This window comes from Podarcis muralis, chromosome 6 (assembly GCF_964188315.1).
Source record: "Podarcis muralis chromosome 6, rPodMur119.hap1.1, whole genome shotgun sequence".
NCBI lineage: Eukaryota > Metazoa > Chordata > Lepidosauria > Squamata > Lacertidae > Podarcis > Podarcis muralis.
This window is the reverse complement of record NC_135660.1, coordinates 9254501-9273230: the sequence shown is the minus strand read 5'-3', so window position 1 is coordinate 9273230 and position 18730 is coordinate 9254501. Positions and strand designations below refer to the sequence as shown.

Genomic DNA, 18730 nt, shown 5'->3' with positions numbered 1-18730 from the left:
CCAGTGACAAAGGAGATGGGTGTACCTGAAGGACAGGGATGCTCTCTCCCAGGCATATGAGTTGTATCTGGCAGAGGTATCCTCCAACGTCACCTGGCTCAATGTCAGTTGTGTGATTTGTCGCAAGAAGAGAGGGACAGGAGTCACTTTGTCCTCACATGCTTCCCCTCCCACCCACTGTAAAATAGTTTCTCAGGAGCAAAGCACAGCTGGGATGCTCTGCAAGAAAGCCCGACTTACAGCCCCTTCCACAATGTCAATGTTTCCTGCTCTTTTGATAGCTGAGGGCCAACCAGTGGAATTAATAATATCTGGGAGTAGATTAGAGGAAAGGCAGGTGGAGATCAGAAAAAGCATGGCTTACAGTATCTGAATAATATAGACTTCTTCTCTGCCATTGTACCAGATCTCAAATTTCTTGTTATCGCCTTTGACATTTTCAGTAATGCGAAACACACCATATGTGAGAAGCATTATTGCTTCTCCCAAAGAATCCTGGGGGATATACTACAGTTCCCAGGATTCTTACGGGGAGGCCATAGGATTCAAATGCATAGTGTGTGCACACTCATGATGGTATAAATGCAGAAGGTGTCAATAATGTCAACAGCAAGTGTCAGAGCTGTGTCGTTCCTAGGAAGCATGCAGCACACAGCTTTAACCCAGCCTGCGCCAACTTTGGTGCCCTCCAGACATTTCGGACTACAACTCCCATCAGCCCCACCCAGCAAAACTACGGGTTGAGATTGATGGAAATTCAGGAGAGATTAAATGAGCTGATCAAGGCAGAGCTGCAGCAAAACAAACCTCCCCAAGGAGCCTGATTAGGTGACGGCAAGGCCAGAACAGTGACTCACACAGAGACACAGTGGGCAGGCACAGCAGTGGGTGGATCTGTGAGCTCAAAGGGACCTATAAAAATTTAATTAATTTATTGTTCATTGCATGAACAATTGTGACACACAGTTTGGGAAATATGAAGCCCTACGAAAAGGGAGGGGTGGGGAACACAGCTGTGACGCACACATATCAGACCATTCCCTCCCCAGTGCCCTACCTCTGCAAGCTTCCAGTTGTCCCGTCAGGACCTTTCTAATCTCAGAAACCCAGGTGTTCTTCAGCTCCACGGAAGCAGCCTAGGGGAGGGGAAAAAAGGACAGATGTAAATCACAAGTGATCCAGGCAGTCACCTTGAATAGCCTTGAATAGTTCATGTGAATTCATCTGCGCTGCCATATGCCCTCTTTCAGATCATGAGAGTATTTCTCCACCAGGAAATCTGCACCCACAGATATACGATTCCTTCCCTTTCTGTTGATGACATCCGTCCTCAAAAAATGATTTCTGTAGGCAAAAGCTTCAGTGAAGAAGCTAATCCCACCCCTCTTTTGGCTTGGAGCAGTGTTTCAGTGAGGAAGGAGAATATTGTGTGTTGCTGTTTTTTTAAAAAAAGGAAATGTGCTGAATGAAAATCTGGCTGGATGAATAATTGGGCACCTGGGGAATGTTTTTTTTTTAAAGCCTACCTGAAGCATGGGGTAAATGAGCATGTTCCATCACAGACAGCTAGGAGCAAGGCAACTGGTGTGTGGAGCGGGGAGAATTTGTGAGGGGAAAGCTGGACTGAGCCCTGGGAGACAAGAGTCCACAGCCTTGAAGTTCCCTGAGGTAGCCTGGGACAGCAACTGTCTCTCAGTCTGGCCTAGCTTCCTCGCAGGTTGTTGTGATGATAAGGAGAGCTGTGTTCACCACCTTTAGCTCCTCGGAGGACAGGTGGGATATAAACGCAATAATAAATAAGTAAATGAATTAAAAGGCGTATGGTGGGGATGGAGTGTGCCATTTAACCCTAAGCGAATAGTGGCTTACTTAACACTGTCTAGTGAATTTGCAGCTGTGGAGATCTTAGCTAGGAACAGCTCGGCTCATGCTCTTTTGAGACATGTCTTATGTCTTGGGAGCCATGTGTGACTCCCATCAGGTTCTCTTTCCCTCTGTCATCTCCGCACCCACCCAACTATCACACCGGTGGAATTAATAATATCTGGGAGTAGATTAGAGGAAAGGCAGGTGGAGATCAGAAAAAGCATGACTTACAGTACCTGAATAATATAGACTTCTTCTCTGCCGTTGTACCAGATCTCAAATTTCTTGTGATCGCCTTTGACATTTTCAGTAATGCCAACCGTGCTCATCTGTTGAAAAGAGAACCTTGAATGTAGAACGCGATATTTTACCTCCACAATATAGAATGATATTGCCTTCCCTAACCCTTTTTAGTTCATGTAACAGAGCACATGAAATCAGCACAACATGCAGTTGTTGTTGTTGTTGTTGTTGTTGTTGTTGTTGTTAAGATTTATATACTGCCCTTCATCACAAGATCTCGGGGCAGTTCACAAGATAAAAAGACAAGGTAAGAGCGCAAATAGGATAGCTCAGTTGGTACAGCAGGAGACTCTAATCTCAGGGTCATGGGTTGGTCAAAGAGATTCCTGCCTTGTAGGGGGCTGACCTAGACAGGACCTCATGATACCTTCCAGCTCTACAATTCTATGAACGTGCCTGGCCTCTCGACTCCACGATAACCAAGCCCACTCGCACAGAGACCATGTATCATTGCCTCAGTTTATATATAAACTGTTGTGAGGATGAAATGGGGAGGAAGAGAACCATGTGCACCATCTTGATCTCCTTGGAAGATAAAGGTGGTATATAAATCTAAATAATCATCAACATGATATAATAATTTATTATTTATACCCCACCCATCTGGCTGGGTTTTCCCAGCCACTCTGGGCGGCTTCCAACAAAAGATTAAAAATACATTAAAACATCCGTCATTAAAAACTTCCCTAAACAGGGCTGCCTTCAGATGTCTTCTAAATGTCAGATAGTTGTTTATTTCTTTGACATCTGATGGGAGGGCGTTCCACAGGGCGGGAGCCATTACCAAGAAGGCCCTCTGCCTGGTTTCCTGTAACCTCGCATCTCGCTGTGAGGGAACTGCCAGAAGGCCCTCGGCGCTGGACCTCAGTGTCCGGGTTGAACGATGGGGATCTACAAAAGGTCTGATCACAGGCAAGTGCATGGTGGATCATGCCTCAAATCTTAGCTTAGCAGGTCAGACTGTTTATGAAACTGGATTTTTTCTCCTGGGGCCAAGAAAATACTTCAAAAGCAGGCAAAGCCTGCTGTATTACCGAAAGTCTTACACAAGAAGTGACGCTGAAATGCTACAAGCACCAGTGAAAACAAAGCTGAAATTGCTGCTTCCTTTGTTTACAGTGGTACAATCCCCCTTCTCCTTCGATGTGAAGGCAGAAGTTGTACAGTTTCCCTCACTCCGATAAAAAAACAAAACAGCAACCCAAAGCCAAGCGTGGAAACACAATGCTAAAATCAGTTCTAAAACAAGAAAGATGCAGAATTATCCTCCTTGACTATGTAGAGTTTGCAAGACAAATTTAGTTGTCACCGTTGCTATTGTTTTAACTGATTGTATTACCTGCCCTTCAATCTAAGCTCTTGGGGTGGGTTACAGCAATTAAAACACAACATTAAAAACAGTTTTAAACACTTTATAATCATAAAAAGGGTGGTTCCTAAAGATGTAAAAAGGTAAAGGGACCCCTGACCGTTAGGTCCAGTCGCGGATGACTCTGGGGTGGTGGCGCTCATCTCAATTTATTGGCCGAGGGAGCCGGCGTACAGCTTCCGGGTCATGTGGCCAGCATGACTAAGCTGCTTCTGGCAAACCAGAGCAGCGCACAGAAATGCCGTTTACCTTCCCGCTGGAGCGGTACCTATTTATCTAGTTGCACTTTGACGCGCTTTCGAACTGCTAGGTGGGCAGGAGCAGGGACCGAGCAATGTGAGCTCACCCCGTTGCAGGGATTCGAACCGCCTGCCTTCTGATTGGCAAGCCCTAGGCTCTGTGGTTTAGTCCACAGCGCCACCCGCGTATAAAGAGGTATGGCTTCAGTAGCCCTGGAGCTCAAAGGCTCTAATGACCCTCCCTGGGCCGGTCCTACTTTTTGGCAGAGTGAGAAAGCTGCCTCAGGTGGAAGATGCTGGGCGGCAGAAAGGAACGGCAAGGTGTTGAAGGACAGAGCTGCCTACGCCAGGCAACTTGCCCTGCACACCCACCCACAAGCTGGGTGCCCTATTGCCAGAGACTTTTTTGTGCAGCATTTCTAGACTCACACCCATGATTTAAAGTGCCATGTCTGAGCACTTTTCTTTTGCCCCGGGGCAAAGAACTTGGACTTGCTGGGCATGAATGACACTGCAGTTAGTGCAAATCCTGGCACTATCCCTAGAGTTCCGTTTAGTTACACCTTGTGGGATCAGTTTGAGTTCTCGTATAGCCTGCTGATGTGGACAGAATACTTGCAGGGTTCAGCAGGCCACAGACCTTGCCAACCCCTGCACATCTTGGCTTGCATAATCTCGAAGAGGGGGGTTGGCTGGAGGGATGAATGCGGCATTCTGAGACGGAATGGTTCCAACTGCTTTGAAGGAGACCGTAGTACATCCCCTCCTGAAGAAGCCCTTTCAGGACCCAAAGGTATTAGGTTGCAAATGCCCCTTTTTAGGATAAGGGGCTCATCAATGACAAATCCAGACAGCATCTTAAAAAGCAGACATCACCTTGCCAACAAAGGTCCGTATAGTTAAAGCTATGGTTTTCCCAGTAGTGATGTATGGAAGTGAGAGCTGGACCATAAAGAAGGCTGATCGCCAAAGAATAGATGCTTTCGAATTATGGTGCTGGAGGAGACTCTTGACTGCATGGACTGCAAGAAGATCAAACCTATCCATTCTGAAGGAAATCAGCCCTGAGTGCTCACTGGAAGGACAGATCCTGAAGCTGAGGCTCCAATACTTTGGCCACCTCATGAGAAGAGAAGACTCCCTGGAAAAGACCCTGATGCTGGGAAAGATGGAGGGCACAAGGAGAAGGGGACGACAGAGGACGAGATGGTTGGACAGTGTTCTCAAAGCTACCAGCATGAGTTTGACCAAACTGCGGGAGGCAGTGGAAGACAGGCGTGCCTGGCGTGCTCTTGTCCATGGGGTCACGAAGAGTCGGACACGACTAAACGACTAAACAACAACAAATGAAACTACTTCCTAATATTGGACAACTTGCATTTTTCAAAACTGGCTCTGCTCTTTCAACAGCTGCCTGACACAAGAATGTAAGTGGGGGAACAAGTCTCCAGTACTCTCCTCCAAAAAAGGTGAGGGTATTTGAAATATACTCAGAGTCGTGTAGTGATTTCATGCTCTTTATTGCAGCTCGTCAGAACAGTGAATGAATTTCCCCCCAAAGCACTGGCTTTATATACATTATTTACACAATAGGTCCCGTGTGATTGGCTGATTCTGCTTCCCTACTGGAGCCTGATTGGGCTGCTCCTGCAGTCCAATCGGTTGTTGCATTCTAGGATCCTACCTGCCTATTGTTCTAGGACCCAAGCTCAGTACATAACAGTATTCCTCCCATCTACAGCTCTCTACAGGCAGCAGGCAGGCACAAGTTTATTCCAGGCCATATTGGTAGGCTCAGTGGTAGTGCATCTGTTTCGCATGCAGAACTTTGCAGGTTCAACTCTGCTGTCTCCCCGCAGTCCCTGGAATTAACCCCTGTCTGAAACCCTTAAGAGCTGCTGCTGATCACTGCCAGTGATGCCATTAGAATAACCAAGGTAGAACGCAGCTTCCGATATCCCAGTGGTATTCCAGATGTGCGCTTTAAAACAGTTGGTGGCTTGCAGATTTCCACACCGCTTTCAACCACGACAAACCACTTACCTTTAGAGAATTTTTGAAGCTGTACGAAGGAGACTTCTCGTGGCCATCGGTATTCTCTTCGCGCTTCTTGCAGAACAGCAGGATCTTTGCATAGAGAAAGAGGTGCCTTTGCATTGGCTTGAACCTGGCTAAATCTTTCACTTTGTTGTGACCCTTCTTGTGGTCCGTCCAGACGTTGAAGGAGCCTTGTAGGAGCAGTTTCCCAAGCTCGTGCACATCTCCCTATTGAAAGAGGGAAGAATTGTACGAAGGAAGATGCTAACCCATAGGTCAGTTGACTAAATAGCTATAGTCCATGAAAACATATGCCTTAATACATCTGTTAGCCACTGAGGTGCCCGATGAGTCTTTGTTGTTTATATTCAAGCTCCACACACCCAGCGGCAGAGCATATGCCCACGCTGCCCAGGGCAGGCGTGCTCCTGAGGGGGGCAGGGGCGGGGCACAGAGGGTGCCCTCCCAGGCATGGGATAGCTGCTCAGGTACACAGAGTGGCACACGCGCTTTGCAACTGGGGGCGGAACGAGCCGCCGATGGTGGACATTCGGGGCGTTGCCCACCCACAACTGCCAAATGTCACCACCCTCAGTGAAGACACCCCGGGCAGTCTGCCCCCACCACACACCCCTTCCTCCACCCCTGCACATCCCCACCACCAAGAAAAAAGGTTCCACTTTCTAATTATCCCCCGGGTCATAATCCCTTTGAGGGAAATCACTTCCTGTTTTGTCAGCCAGCATAAGTGGAATGTTGAGCTGATTTGACACACTGCTGACATCAAAGTACCTGGGGCACTTAGACGACTGCCTACAAACATGGAATTTATACTGCATAGCTTGAAGAACATACTGAGTTGGGTTGGCCTTGTACTGGGTAGAAAGGTTAAAAAGCAAAAGGGCGGCAGCTTTTTAATAATGATGGGGGTCCGCTTTCCAAAGAGGTAAAAGAGCTATCATACAAATGACTTAAAATAAAACGATTGGCTTAATCAAATTGTGCTATTTAAAATGGAAATACCTTAATATTTTATTATTATTAAAAAGTGCATGCACACAAAAGCTGGTACCCAGAACAAACTTGGTTGGTCTCTAAGGACAATTTTTAAATTTATTTTATTATTACGTTATTATTTATAAAATTTGTATACTGCCCCTCATCCGAAAATCTCAGGGCGGTTCACAACACTAAAATTCAACATGAAAACACCAAATACATGATAAAAATAAGAGCAACAAACAAATCAATAACCCCCTCTTATAACCCTCTCCCACAAGTACATTTAAAAGGGGTGGAGGATGTTGAGCAGCCAAAGGTCTGGTTAAAGAGGAACTGTTTGGCTGGTGCCTAAAGGTGTATAATGAAAGCGCCAGCCGAACCTCCCGGAGGAGAGCATCCCACAAACGGGGAGCCCCTGTAGAAAAGGCCCGTTCTCATGTTTGCACCCTCCGGAAGGCAGGCAGGCAAGCATCCTAAAACAATAATGCCAAGGTCTGGATGAGACGACAGAAAAGGCATGTTCTGTATATCCACCCACCTGATCCTCAAAGTTGCTGGGATGCTGAGCATTTAATGAAGCCCTAGGAGGGTATGAAAGTTTGTACGAGACGAAAGTGGCATTTCAGATATCCTGTTCAAAGCTTATTTAGGGTAGGGTAGAGTTGGCCCTCCAGATGTTGTGGCCCTCCAACTAGTGAAGCTTCATGCTCCAGCACCAGGGGGCGGAGAGCAGGCGGGGCGGGGCATGCCGCCTGGGGGTGTGGCATGCCGTCTGCAGGGGCGTGGTGCCCAGCGCGGGCATGGGGGCAGCCACGATGGCACCCCATTGGGATTGCACTGCCAGGGGCGGTGCGCTCCCCCCCCCACTCCTCTTCCTCCGCCACTGCCTCCAACTCCCAATCAGACCCAGGCAGCCTGATCAATAGTCAGGGATGCTACCAGCTGTAGTCTAGCAACATCTGGGGTCTGGAGTCAAAGGTTAGGCAGCTCTGATTTGGGGCCCTAGAGATTTAGCTTGCCATGGAGGAAACCAACAAGCTTGCAAAGAACAGTAGGGTTTGAAAGCCGTTGATCTATAGGATACTCTACGTTGGCTAAAAGACGCACCTCATAACCTGTAATTGCTATCTGATGCATGGAGTCATTCGCCGACTTGATGATATCAATCACGGTGGCTAGAGCTTCCTCCAGTTCAGCTGTGCCTTCTGAATTCTTGCTGCATTTCAACATTTCCTGTTTTTGAAATGGATACAAAAGACAGACCGATTATGCCCGAGGAGACCTCTTTAACATTTCCCGTCACATAAACATCTTTAGGCACAGATTTGTGGCAGTAGGTTGAGTGCATTCAAAGCAACCACTCGCTGAAGTGGAATTTACCTTAGTATAGCCGCTTGTCAAGTTTTATTTTCCAGCTTAAACGGCGAGGAAAATCTCGTTTTTCTGCACTGGATCAGAAATCCAGGGGTGCAGATGAGTGCTAAGATTCTCCTTGCCATTTTGGCAGGCCGGTACAATCAAGAGGGTATATGCATGCTAAAATAAATGATCACTTGGGTCAGGGTCATCTTCTGCCATCTTGACATTATATTCCATGGGGATACAGACCCAACCCTCGTCTGATGAATGGGCACAGCTAGCGCTGCATCTGAAGCCCCAGAAAGGGAGACTTAGTCTGATCCAGCATCACCCTTCTTATAATCTCATGAAATTGCTGCACCCCCTGTACCCCTGCCTGTACAGGCCAGTCTTGACAGACTCTAGGGTTGTGCGCTCATCTCACTCTAGAGGCCGGGAGCCAGCGCTGTCCGCAGACACTTCCGGGTCACGTGGCCAGCGTGACAAGCTGCATCTGGCAAGCCAGCGCAGCACACGGAACGCTGTTTACCTTCCCGCTAGTAAGCGGTCCCTATTTATCTACTTGCACCTGGGGGTGCTTTCGAACTGCTAGGTTGGCAGGCGCTGGGACCGAGCGACGGGAGCGCACCCTGCCACGGGGATTTGAATCCCCTGTAAGGTAAAGGTACCCCTGCCCCTACAGGCCAGTCTTGACAGACTCTAGGGTTGTGCACCCATCGCACTTAAGAGGCCAGGGGCCAGCGCTGTCCGGAGACACTTCCGGGTCACGTGGCCAGCGTGACAAGCTGCATCTGGCGAGCCAGAGCCGCACACGGAAACGCCGTTTACCTTCCCGCTGGTAAGCGGTCCCTATTTATCTACTTGCACCCGGGGGTGCTTTCGAACTGCTAGGTTGGCAGGCGCTGGGACCGAGCAACGGGAGCACACCCCGCCGCGGGGATTCGAACTGCCGACCTTTCGATCGGCAAGCCCTAGGTGCTGAGGCTTTTACCCACAGCGCCACCCACGTCCCCTCGAACCCCCTGTAAATTGCTGTAAATGCCTCTGTCTGCTCATATCTGCAAAGGACATCATTTCACCAACGAGGGCAAGAGAGCAAACTATTATTTATTATGCCACTTTAAGTTGGTGTTCGGGCCACTCCCTTTTCTGACCCTGGTGCTCACCTGTTTACGAAAAGTCCACATTTGCTGGTTGCCAGGTGAGAAGACAAAGACATTTGCGTCTCATCCTCCATCAGCTCAGTAAGTCTATGTTTGCTCACATTTCCCACTGCTCTATGGGATATTATAAGCACCACAATACCCCTAAGTAGGAAAGGTATTTGCAAGGCATGCTTCGCTACAGAGGCACAAATGGCCTTCGGGGAAATGAAACAAAGAACACCATAACAACCAATATATATTTTTATATCAAACACACTGCTAGCAAATAAGCAGGGACTCTGCTTGCCTGGTTAGTGTAGCACAATAGTACTAAAACTATTTTATTCCTGCGCAGCAGGGGGTTGGACTAGATTGCCCTCGGGATCCCTTCTAATTCTACGATTCTATTATTCTGACTAACTTAAATACATCTTGCACACTCAGGAGGTGAACTAAAAGGTAGTATGAGCTGAAACGATTTATTTTACTCATTTGTATACTGCCCTACGCCCATAGCAGTTCAAAACACAAAGTTTCACAAAACACAAAATACATCAAAAAAAATTAAAACAATTAACAGTACTAATGTATACAAACTAATGAAAAATGCACTCCCAAACAAAGAAAGAAAGAAAAGAGGAAAGCTTCCTCCTCTTTTTCCTTATGGGTAGAAAAGCAGTTTGGGTGCATGTGTCTGGTTCTTCTTTTCCATTTTAAAATAATTTGATTTGCAGATATACAAAAGCCACCAAACAAAAGATACAAGATCTCAGTTAAAACAAAGATAAGAACGTGTTGTGATAGATCAGGGGTCAGCAACCTAAGGCCCATGGGCCGGAAGCAGCCCACGGAGGTCGTTTGACTGGCCCACGAGCCACCCCTGAACTGAGTCGCCTGCTTGCGCACTGCGCTAAACTAGCACAGCGCGGCACCAGAAACCACGTCTGCGCAGACGCAGATGCCGAAAAATGCAGGCTCTCTCTCACACACGATCTGGCCCATGGAGGGATCTCCACGGGACCGATCCGGCCCAGGCAAGATGAACCTTGCTGCCCCCTGTGATAGATAAACAGGGAAAAGCTAGTAGTGGGGGGTGAATTGGTAGAAGGTTTCCTTGTCACTACTGAGCATACTAATCAAATTCAGATTCAGTTGTATATTCTAGTGAGCAAACATTAGTTCCCAAACAGATGGCAGAAAAGTTTCAAATGCTTTTGTTGAAAATTTGATTTTTTCTCCCTCTCTGTATATGTTGAAGAACCAGGAGAAATGGCTAAAGATACCCCAACCCCACTGCCATTCCTGTGCTCAAACAGACACGTCTCCCACAGCAGCAATCCTTTGTTTAGAAAAGATAAAAGTATTTACTTATACTTAATCTAAGCACAACCGCAAGGACTCCTGATTAAGTGTTTTAGCTATGCAATGTTGAATGTTAACTCTGTTCTGTTTCCCCTTTGTTACTGCTATTGTTTTTATTTAAACCACTCCACAAACCAAGAACTTGTACAATGACCACAAATAATGAACCATAAGTTGTAGAGATTACTGCAAATTTGTTGTTTTTGTGATAGACAAATGGCACGAGAAGATGTGGTCTATTTATTTGTATCATTTCTCATTCTACGATCCCTGTTTATAAAGCCCCAAAAAGAAGTTTGTTTAAAAAAAGAAAGATAAAAGTACAGTATTTGAAGAGGATTCACAGCATCCCTAGGTAATCTGTAGCTCGGCCATCAGAGACCACCTTGCTGCAATTCTGTAGGCAGGAGCAAGCAAGCTTACTGCCATAGAGAAAAGGAGGAAGAGAATACAGAGGCAGGATGAGGCCATGAACAAGGGTTTAAAGCAGTGGTTTTCAATTAGCTAAGTACTGCAGACCCCCAGATCCACTACCCAGGGCTCTGCTTATTGGCAACTTTTGGGCAAAGTTGTTGAGATTTCCCCGGACATTTTCAACGATTTTTGACAATTCCAGACATATTTCCGACGGACAAATCCTGGTTATGTCCAGGAAATTCCAGGCGTAGGGCAGCCCTATCTCACAACAAACATGGCACAGCTATCCTGGAAGTATTTGCACCCACCCAAGGTCAGCAAGGACCAGTCTGTTAGAAGAGGCAGCGATACCCTGTGACATAGCATTGCTAGAAAGAAAAGTGGTGGTTTTAGCTACTCAGCAAGTGCTTTCGGCTCAGCCTCTAGAGCAGGCATCCCCAACCTGCGGCCCTCCAGATGTTTTGGCCTACAACTCCCATGATCCCTAGCTAACAGGACCAGTGGTCAGGAATGATGGGAATTGTAGTCCAAAACATCTGGAGGGCCGAAGGTTGGGGGTTCTTGCTCTATAGCCACGAGTCCTTTTTCACACACCCCAAATCCCAGGCCTTTCTACGCAATCTACATGCTAATCCTCAGTTGTGGGGTCACAATGCTTAAGGTGTTCCAAATCTGCAGTAAATCCAAATTAAGCAGGGAAATAATACAGAAGAGCATTTTGACGAGGGCAACATCATGCACAAAACCTGCAAGCGTGACCAGTGCTAAGTCCATCATAAAATCCCACGCAGAACTGCACAGTGTTCTCGGGTACCATTATCTAACACCAGCTTTCCCCTCCCCTTCAAGGTTGAGCAGTCATAGGATTCTGTGGGCTGGCTGCAGAGTAGCTGAAGACAAGCTGAAGACATACCTTCAAAAGCAGCTGGTACTTGGTAATTCTCTGGACTGGCTTCAAGAGATAAGCGTCAAGCGAGAGTTTATGGTCCAGTTTCCGCTGGCACTCCTGGAAAAGACAAAGCAAAAGGTGGGGATGAAATGATGCCAGGTTGTTCTTGTTGTTTTGCCAATTTGCCGAAAATCCGCCCGGACTCAAAATGGCTGCCCGATACCCGGACGGGTCTGGGAAAACCTAAACGTATGGCAGCCCTAAACACAGCGGTCAGGACTGAATTACAGTTTAATGGCTTTTATAAGTGAGAAGCTTGTTGTTTTTATGAGGTAAACATCCTTTCCGGTTCACAAACACAGATGTCCTTTGGTAGCTTTCAAAATGAGGTTTCATGCAGCTTGGAATAATACAATTCAAATTATGTCCCCGTGTCTTTGAAGCATAATTAGGAACTAGATTTACATTAGCCGACACTAGAATCTTGTAAATATATCTTAAAGGACCCATTAGGACAATCATTCCCTTTTAGCAACAGTGTCCAAATGCCTTTTTCACAGGCTGTAAAGACTATGTTTGTCTGTCCCAAGATTGATGCTTAGAGTGTCTCATGGTTAACAGCAAGAATGGCTTATTCCAAAGTTCCTCATCATTTATCCCAGATTAGTTAAGATCTCTGATTCATTTACGCTGTTTTTCATGATTCCAGCAGAACCCACTGAGAGAATATAATAATAATAATTTATTATTTATACCCAGCCCATCTGGCTGGGTTTCCCCAGCCACTCTGGGCGGTTTCCAACAAAAGATTAAAAATACATTAAAACATAAGTCATTAAAAACTTCCCTAAACAGGGCTGCCTTCAGATGTCTTCTAAATGTCATATAATTGTTAATTTCTTTGACATCTGACAGGAGGGCGTTCCACAGGGACGCAGAATCCATTATCACAGAACCCATTATCAGGGTTGTGGGAACATGGAGAAGAGGCCCATGGCCTATTTTAAAGATCAGGAGCTAGTGGATACCCCGTGAAAAGAACATGATCAATTCAGAAAACATCATGTCCCTTATTTCTAAGGGTTCGTATTCTCATTTTAGGCTTCAACAGAGTTTGGCCCTATAGAGATAAGTGGTGCCATAATAAAAATGGATGTCCTCCTCAGATCATCCTCAGAACAGGGATGGAAAACCTGTGGCCTTCCAGTCGCCGTGGCCTCCAACTCTCATGAATCCTAGCCAACATGGCTAATGGTCATCACCAATGAGCAGAGCTGTATTCTAGCAAAATCTGCAAGGCTCCCCATCCTTGCACTAAAATTGAAGTGGATTTTCTGTTTCCTTCTCCAAAAAACTGGATAACTCTCTTTGTGCACAACCTTTGGCTGTATTGGCTAAGGCTGATAGGAATTGGGCAACCACTATCATATGGAAGGCTTATTCCAGTGACAATGTAAGGTTGACTAAGAGTGAATAAATAGCCCAAGCTTAAAGTACCACCTCTCTGTATCTAAGGAACGTGATAACAGCTCCAGATATCAAAAGGACTGCCTTTACAACACTATCCTTTTTGAACAATGTATTCACCATCTAAGGATCAACCCTCTGGGTCACCATCTACGAAAGTTAAAAGGGCAGTCACCATCTACTAAATACTTTTCCAAAAGAGGGTACCTATCCTGTAAGGAATGAGGGAGGTCGAGTCTAGAAGTTGGGCTTTCCTTAAACCTCCATTGGACATTTAAGATAAACATGGCTTTGTTTATAGCTTTTATATCTGGCTTTATAACTCTGGGACTTCTGGGACATATGGTCATAGAAAACAAATCATTCCTATGTGGAAAATATAGGGTGGGGGACAGGGAGAAAGGAATACTGTCAGGCTTCAGGGAATCGACTTCTCTCCCCCCCCCCCCATGGCAGTAGATAAGAAGATCAAATGAAAGGAACGTCTTACCACTTAGAATCTTTAATAATCACAGCGAGAGAATAAAGAACACATCTCCTAGAAATGGCGGTCCCTCCCTCCTCCGTCCCTATTAATCTACGTCACTTCTGGGTCTCGTAATCTGAGCTTGTACCCTCTGCGCTTTCTGTTCTAACACTTTCTGAGCTCTCTGTGCCTTTGGAGAAGGGGGGTGAATGCTGTACAGAGACTGTGAATCTGTTAACCAGAGTGGTGCATGCTCTAGTTATCTCCCGCTTGGACTACTGCAATGCGCTCTACGTGGGCTACCTTTGAAGGTGACCCAGAAACTGCAATTAATCTAGAATGCGGCAGCTAGACTGATCACTGGGAGTGACTGCCGGGACCACATAACACCGGTGCTGAGATATCTGCATTGGCTCCCAGTACGTTTCCGAGCACAATTCAAAGTGTTGGTGCTGACCTTTAAAGCCCTAAACGGCCTCGGTCCTGTATTCCTGAAGGAGTGTCTCCACCCCCATCGTTCAGCCCGGACGCTGAGGTCCAGCGCCGAGGGCCTTCTGACAGTTCCCTCATTGCTAGAAGTTCCATTACAGGAAACCAGACAGAGGGCCTTCTTGGAAGTGGCGCCCGCCCTGTGGAATGCCCTCCCTTCAGATGTGAAGGAAATAAGCAGCTATCCTATCTTTAAAAGACATCAATAATAATAATAATAATAATAATAATAATAATAATAATAATAATAATAATTATTATTATTATTATTATTATTATTATTATTATTATTTCTCTCTCTTCTAGTGTTTCTTCTGCTAGCTGTTCCCCATCCAGTTTTTCCCAGCTTCTGCCTTCGGAACTAGGCCCCTCTTCAAACCACTGTTCTAAATCTACAGTGTCTTCCTGCTCATGGGAAGATTCAGGAGCAGGGGGAGGGGGAGGCTCCCATCATTCTTCCTCATTGCAGCCCTCTTCAGCACAGTCCCTGACAAATATTGTGTTTTGAGATGTGTGCGCTTTGGGGTCTATACATTCCTTCTGAAAGCTAAGAAGCCTTGTGGAACAAAGTATGTCCCTATGTAGGAAGGACAGAGGTTCAAAGAAGCAAACAAGGATGAGATGAAATCTTTCACGCAGGCCTCTTCCAGACTGTGGCTATTTTGCAAGTGGGATTTAACCCAATCCAGCACATTTAGGGTGTGTTATTAAGTTAGATTCAGCACTCTTGTGCAAGAAACTTGCTTTCCAAAAAGAAAAGGGGAGACCTTTTTGCGATCAGGAAAGTGCACTTAAAAGTGTGGGATAACAAGTTATTGCTGCAAGCTCGCAAACAAATCAGAACGAATGCTCAATAAACGGCAGACGCCATATAATCTCTTTGCAAACTTTGTGCAAACAAATCAGTAAAGATGTCGTTTGGCAGCAGCCTCCATAAGAGAAAAGGGAAGGTGTGAGCTTAGGAAGGACAGATGAATCCAGGCACTCAACAGTTCTTTCCCTCTGTAGGGTTTATAAGGGATATTTAAACCTTGAATATAGAAATAGAAGAAGCCTTTGCGAGCTTGACTGCCTGGATCTAACTGCCTGTGTGTGTGCTTTTAATGTATTTTCCTTCTTCTTGGTTTTAGTGGGTGGGTGGGTGGGTGGATGGTTGTTTGTAAGCCTCTCTGAGTTGCCTGCAACAAGAAGCAGCATCTAGTAAATTTAAATAATAATAATAATCCCTACCTGAAAGAAGAGGCTGTCTCCACATTGTCTCCAGAGAGCTTCCGACCGTGGCTTGTTTTGACAATATTTCTCGTATATTTGGAGATCTTCTTTCTGAAACAAAAAGAAAGCAAATGTTAAACAACAAAAAATAAGCAACCGAACATCTTCTTTCCCAAATTATTTATTAAATTAGGTGATTTGTATACCACTTCATATTTCAAATGAAATCTGCAAGGAATGGGGGGGTGTCATAATTCTGCCTGCCTTCTAACCATGGTTAACAAATAGGAAACCAGGCGGAGGAATATACGCTTCCTCTGCACGGTCCCTCCAGCTGACTAATGTCTTCTCCCCTGACCTCAACTCTCTTTATAAAGTCCAGTGTTAACCACGGCTAAGGCTAACCAGGGTTCCCCTTAATTCAGATCTGAATCACATTCATATCACAATTTCAGAGCCTGTTTGAGGCTTGGCTAGCCTAGATGCCACTTTCCAAACTACACCAAGCAGGTTTGTGGTGATGTTCCTGGCATGTTCACCCAAAATAATTCTTAATCAGCCCGCATTAAAGCACAACTATAGCAGCCATTTCTTCGGCCAAAATGGGAACTAGAGTTTACCATTGGCGCTACAGTGGTACCTCAGGTTAAGAACTTTATTCGTTCTGGAGGTCCGTTCTTAACCTGAAACTGTTCTTAACCTGAAGCACCACTTTAGCTAATGGGGCCTCCTGCTGCCACCACGCCGCCGGAGCACGATTTCTGTTCTCATCCTGAAGCAAAGTTCTTAACCTGAGGTACTATTGAAGGGGCATATTACAATATAATTGTTGTTATTATTATCCTAAAAGTGGAGGTTTCTACCAGAAGGACATGCTTAAATGTTACAGTGCAAATGGGCCTTTCGTTGGAATGTCTAGCTTGGGCGGATAGAGATAAAGAACAAGGATTTATTGTAATACCAGGATGAGGGAGGTTGCAGGAAGGAGGGAGGGAAGACCAAGACCTTACATGGTAATAGGAACTTATTATAAGTTTCGATTTCCCAGAAATCAGGTGACTTACAAGAAATCAGGTGACTTACAAGAAATCAGGTGACTTACAAGAAATCAGGTGACTTACAAGAAATCAGGTGACTTACAAGAGATCAGGTGGTATTCTATTCTGCAAATCTATATAAAGGGGGCACCCCGACTGGTTTTGCAGGTTGCGTACTGATCGCCCTGTACCTTTGTTCTGCATATGCACTTCAAATAAAAATCCTGTTAATAACCTGCAAGGACATTTTGCCGCTTTGTGTGAATCTGTGCTTCAGGGACCCAATAGCAGATGTGCTTGGTCCTTCACTACTTCTAGGTTAGCAGAGTCTGTAACCTGAAGCGTCTGTAACCTGAAGCATCTGTAACCCGAGGTACCACTGTATAGAGTTGTTAGGAAACCCCTATTCCCCTCACAGAGAACAAAACCCAGAGGGGTTTAAGAGTCGATCCTTGTTCCTTGGGAACTCTGAAAATCACATCTATGTGCAGGAAATAGGGGTCTCCTAACAATTCTAAGCACCCTTAACAAGCTACAGTTCCCAGGATTCGTTGTGGGGAAGCCATGACTGTTAAGCAGGAATAGAAGTACTTTAACCGTGTGGTGTGGATGTGGTCTCAAAAGGAAACAGCCGCTCTGATGAAGGCAGTTGTTTTTGTTCTGGCCTCCACAGGCTGGAACACGGGAGAGGGGTCCTACTCCAACAGCCGCTATGAAATAATCATTCTATCATTCTATCATCATCATCAACAACAAAATCATTTGTGTGAAGATTAAGATAAAATGGTGCCTGAGTGCTACATAGACATATTTATAATTTTGTGTTTTATGAGAATCATATGAGGATTTTTATTAATGTATTCTTTTCTATAGGTTTTTTTTCTGTTGGATATACTATTTTTTAAATTCTCTTTTAGTTTAGTTCGAATTTTAAAAATTTGATTTAAAAACCTTTACACAAAGAATCTCTCAAAGTGACTTAGGGTGGATCTACACACAGAGGAAAAAAACACTATAAATAATTCAGAAATTAAATTGTTATAACAAAAGGAAAAAATGCTATGGAAAATAGCTTAGAATTTTTTTATTTTTTTTGCTCTCTGGTGCCACCCGGCATTGCATGTTTACAACACAGTCAAAAAGCTGTTTCTTGACTAATGTAGCTGAGTCCTTACAGTACCATAAAATACAAGGCAGTTAAAAACCAAACCGCATGAAAAAGTAAGTAAAAAAAGGGACAAAATGGCTAAAAAGCGCTCGTCCGATAATACTACCAAAAGGATGGATATTTAAACCTTGCATCACAGCAAAGGGCGGAATCACACCAAGGTACGGCCCAACTTTAAGAACACCTAGAAAGCCCTGGGAATGCTTCAGGATAAAATGAGGTGCTCATTTTCTGTCTGAAATCAAGTTTGTCGTTCACAGCCACAGATGGGGAACTATCTGTGCCAAAGTAGACAGAAGGCCGTCTTGGTTAGAAGCAGCACCAAACGCTCTGGGAAAGGAACCATATAAACAGAACCCAGCCTCCTCTTTTCTTCCAGCTACTGCCTCAAGTAAAGGAGAATCTTTCAAGAGTGGACATGTCTCCCTCAGCTTGGATTTTTGTGCTGTGTCAGGGAGAGTCCGAGAATCCAAGAGAATTACATTTTGGGATGAGCACCCTCTTCACTCCTTGGAAACAAAGCTTGAATTGTGGCCGAAGGTTGGCACAGACCGTGCCTCCGTGCCTCAGCCTCGCCATTAAAACAGGAATGCTTTAATGCTTCAGAGAAGATGGTCAGAAACAAAAAAAGGCTATTCCTCACAGGAGCTGCAAGAATTTCACAAATGAGCAATTCTCGTTGCCTCTGCAAGATTTATAGCCTTGCCCAATTTATGAGGGACCACGTTAACGGCTTTTTCTTAAAAAACAAAAACACAACACCCTAATTTTTCTTTCCCCTCCGTGGAGAAAAATAGCTGCACAGTTTCTGCTCGCTGGGCGAAGACAGCGCACGGGACTTTTAAATACACAGCGCATCAAAATTAATGGTCTGGTTTAATGCAAAATTAACAGTAAATTTGT

At 45.3% G+C, this 18730-nt stretch overlaps 1 protein-coding gene across 8 annotated transcripts in view; it reads right to left on the bottom strand.

Annotated features, from left to right (window-relative positions):
* Window positions 1-18730, bottom strand: part of MCF2L2 (MCF.2 cell line derived transforming sequence-like 2) — a 224741-nt gene that overhangs the window by 33274 nt on the left and 172737 nt on the right. For all 8 annotated transcript variants that reach the window (XM_077929727.1, XM_077929726.1, XM_077929730.1 and 5 more), the window contains exons 19-24: window positions 15641-15733; window positions 12013-12105; window positions 7924-8049; window positions 5821-6042; window positions 2103-2195; window positions 1058-1136 (exon numbers count right to left, since the gene is read on the bottom strand). In XM_077929727.1, coding sequence (XP_077785853.1) covers window positions 1058-1136; window positions 2103-2195; window positions 5821-6042; window positions 7924-8049; window positions 12013-12105; window positions 15641-15733 — 706 coding nt within the window. The remainder of the gene's footprint in view (window positions 1-1057; window positions 1137-2102; window positions 2196-5820; window positions 6043-7923; window positions 8050-12012; window positions 12106-15640; window positions 15734-18730) is intronic.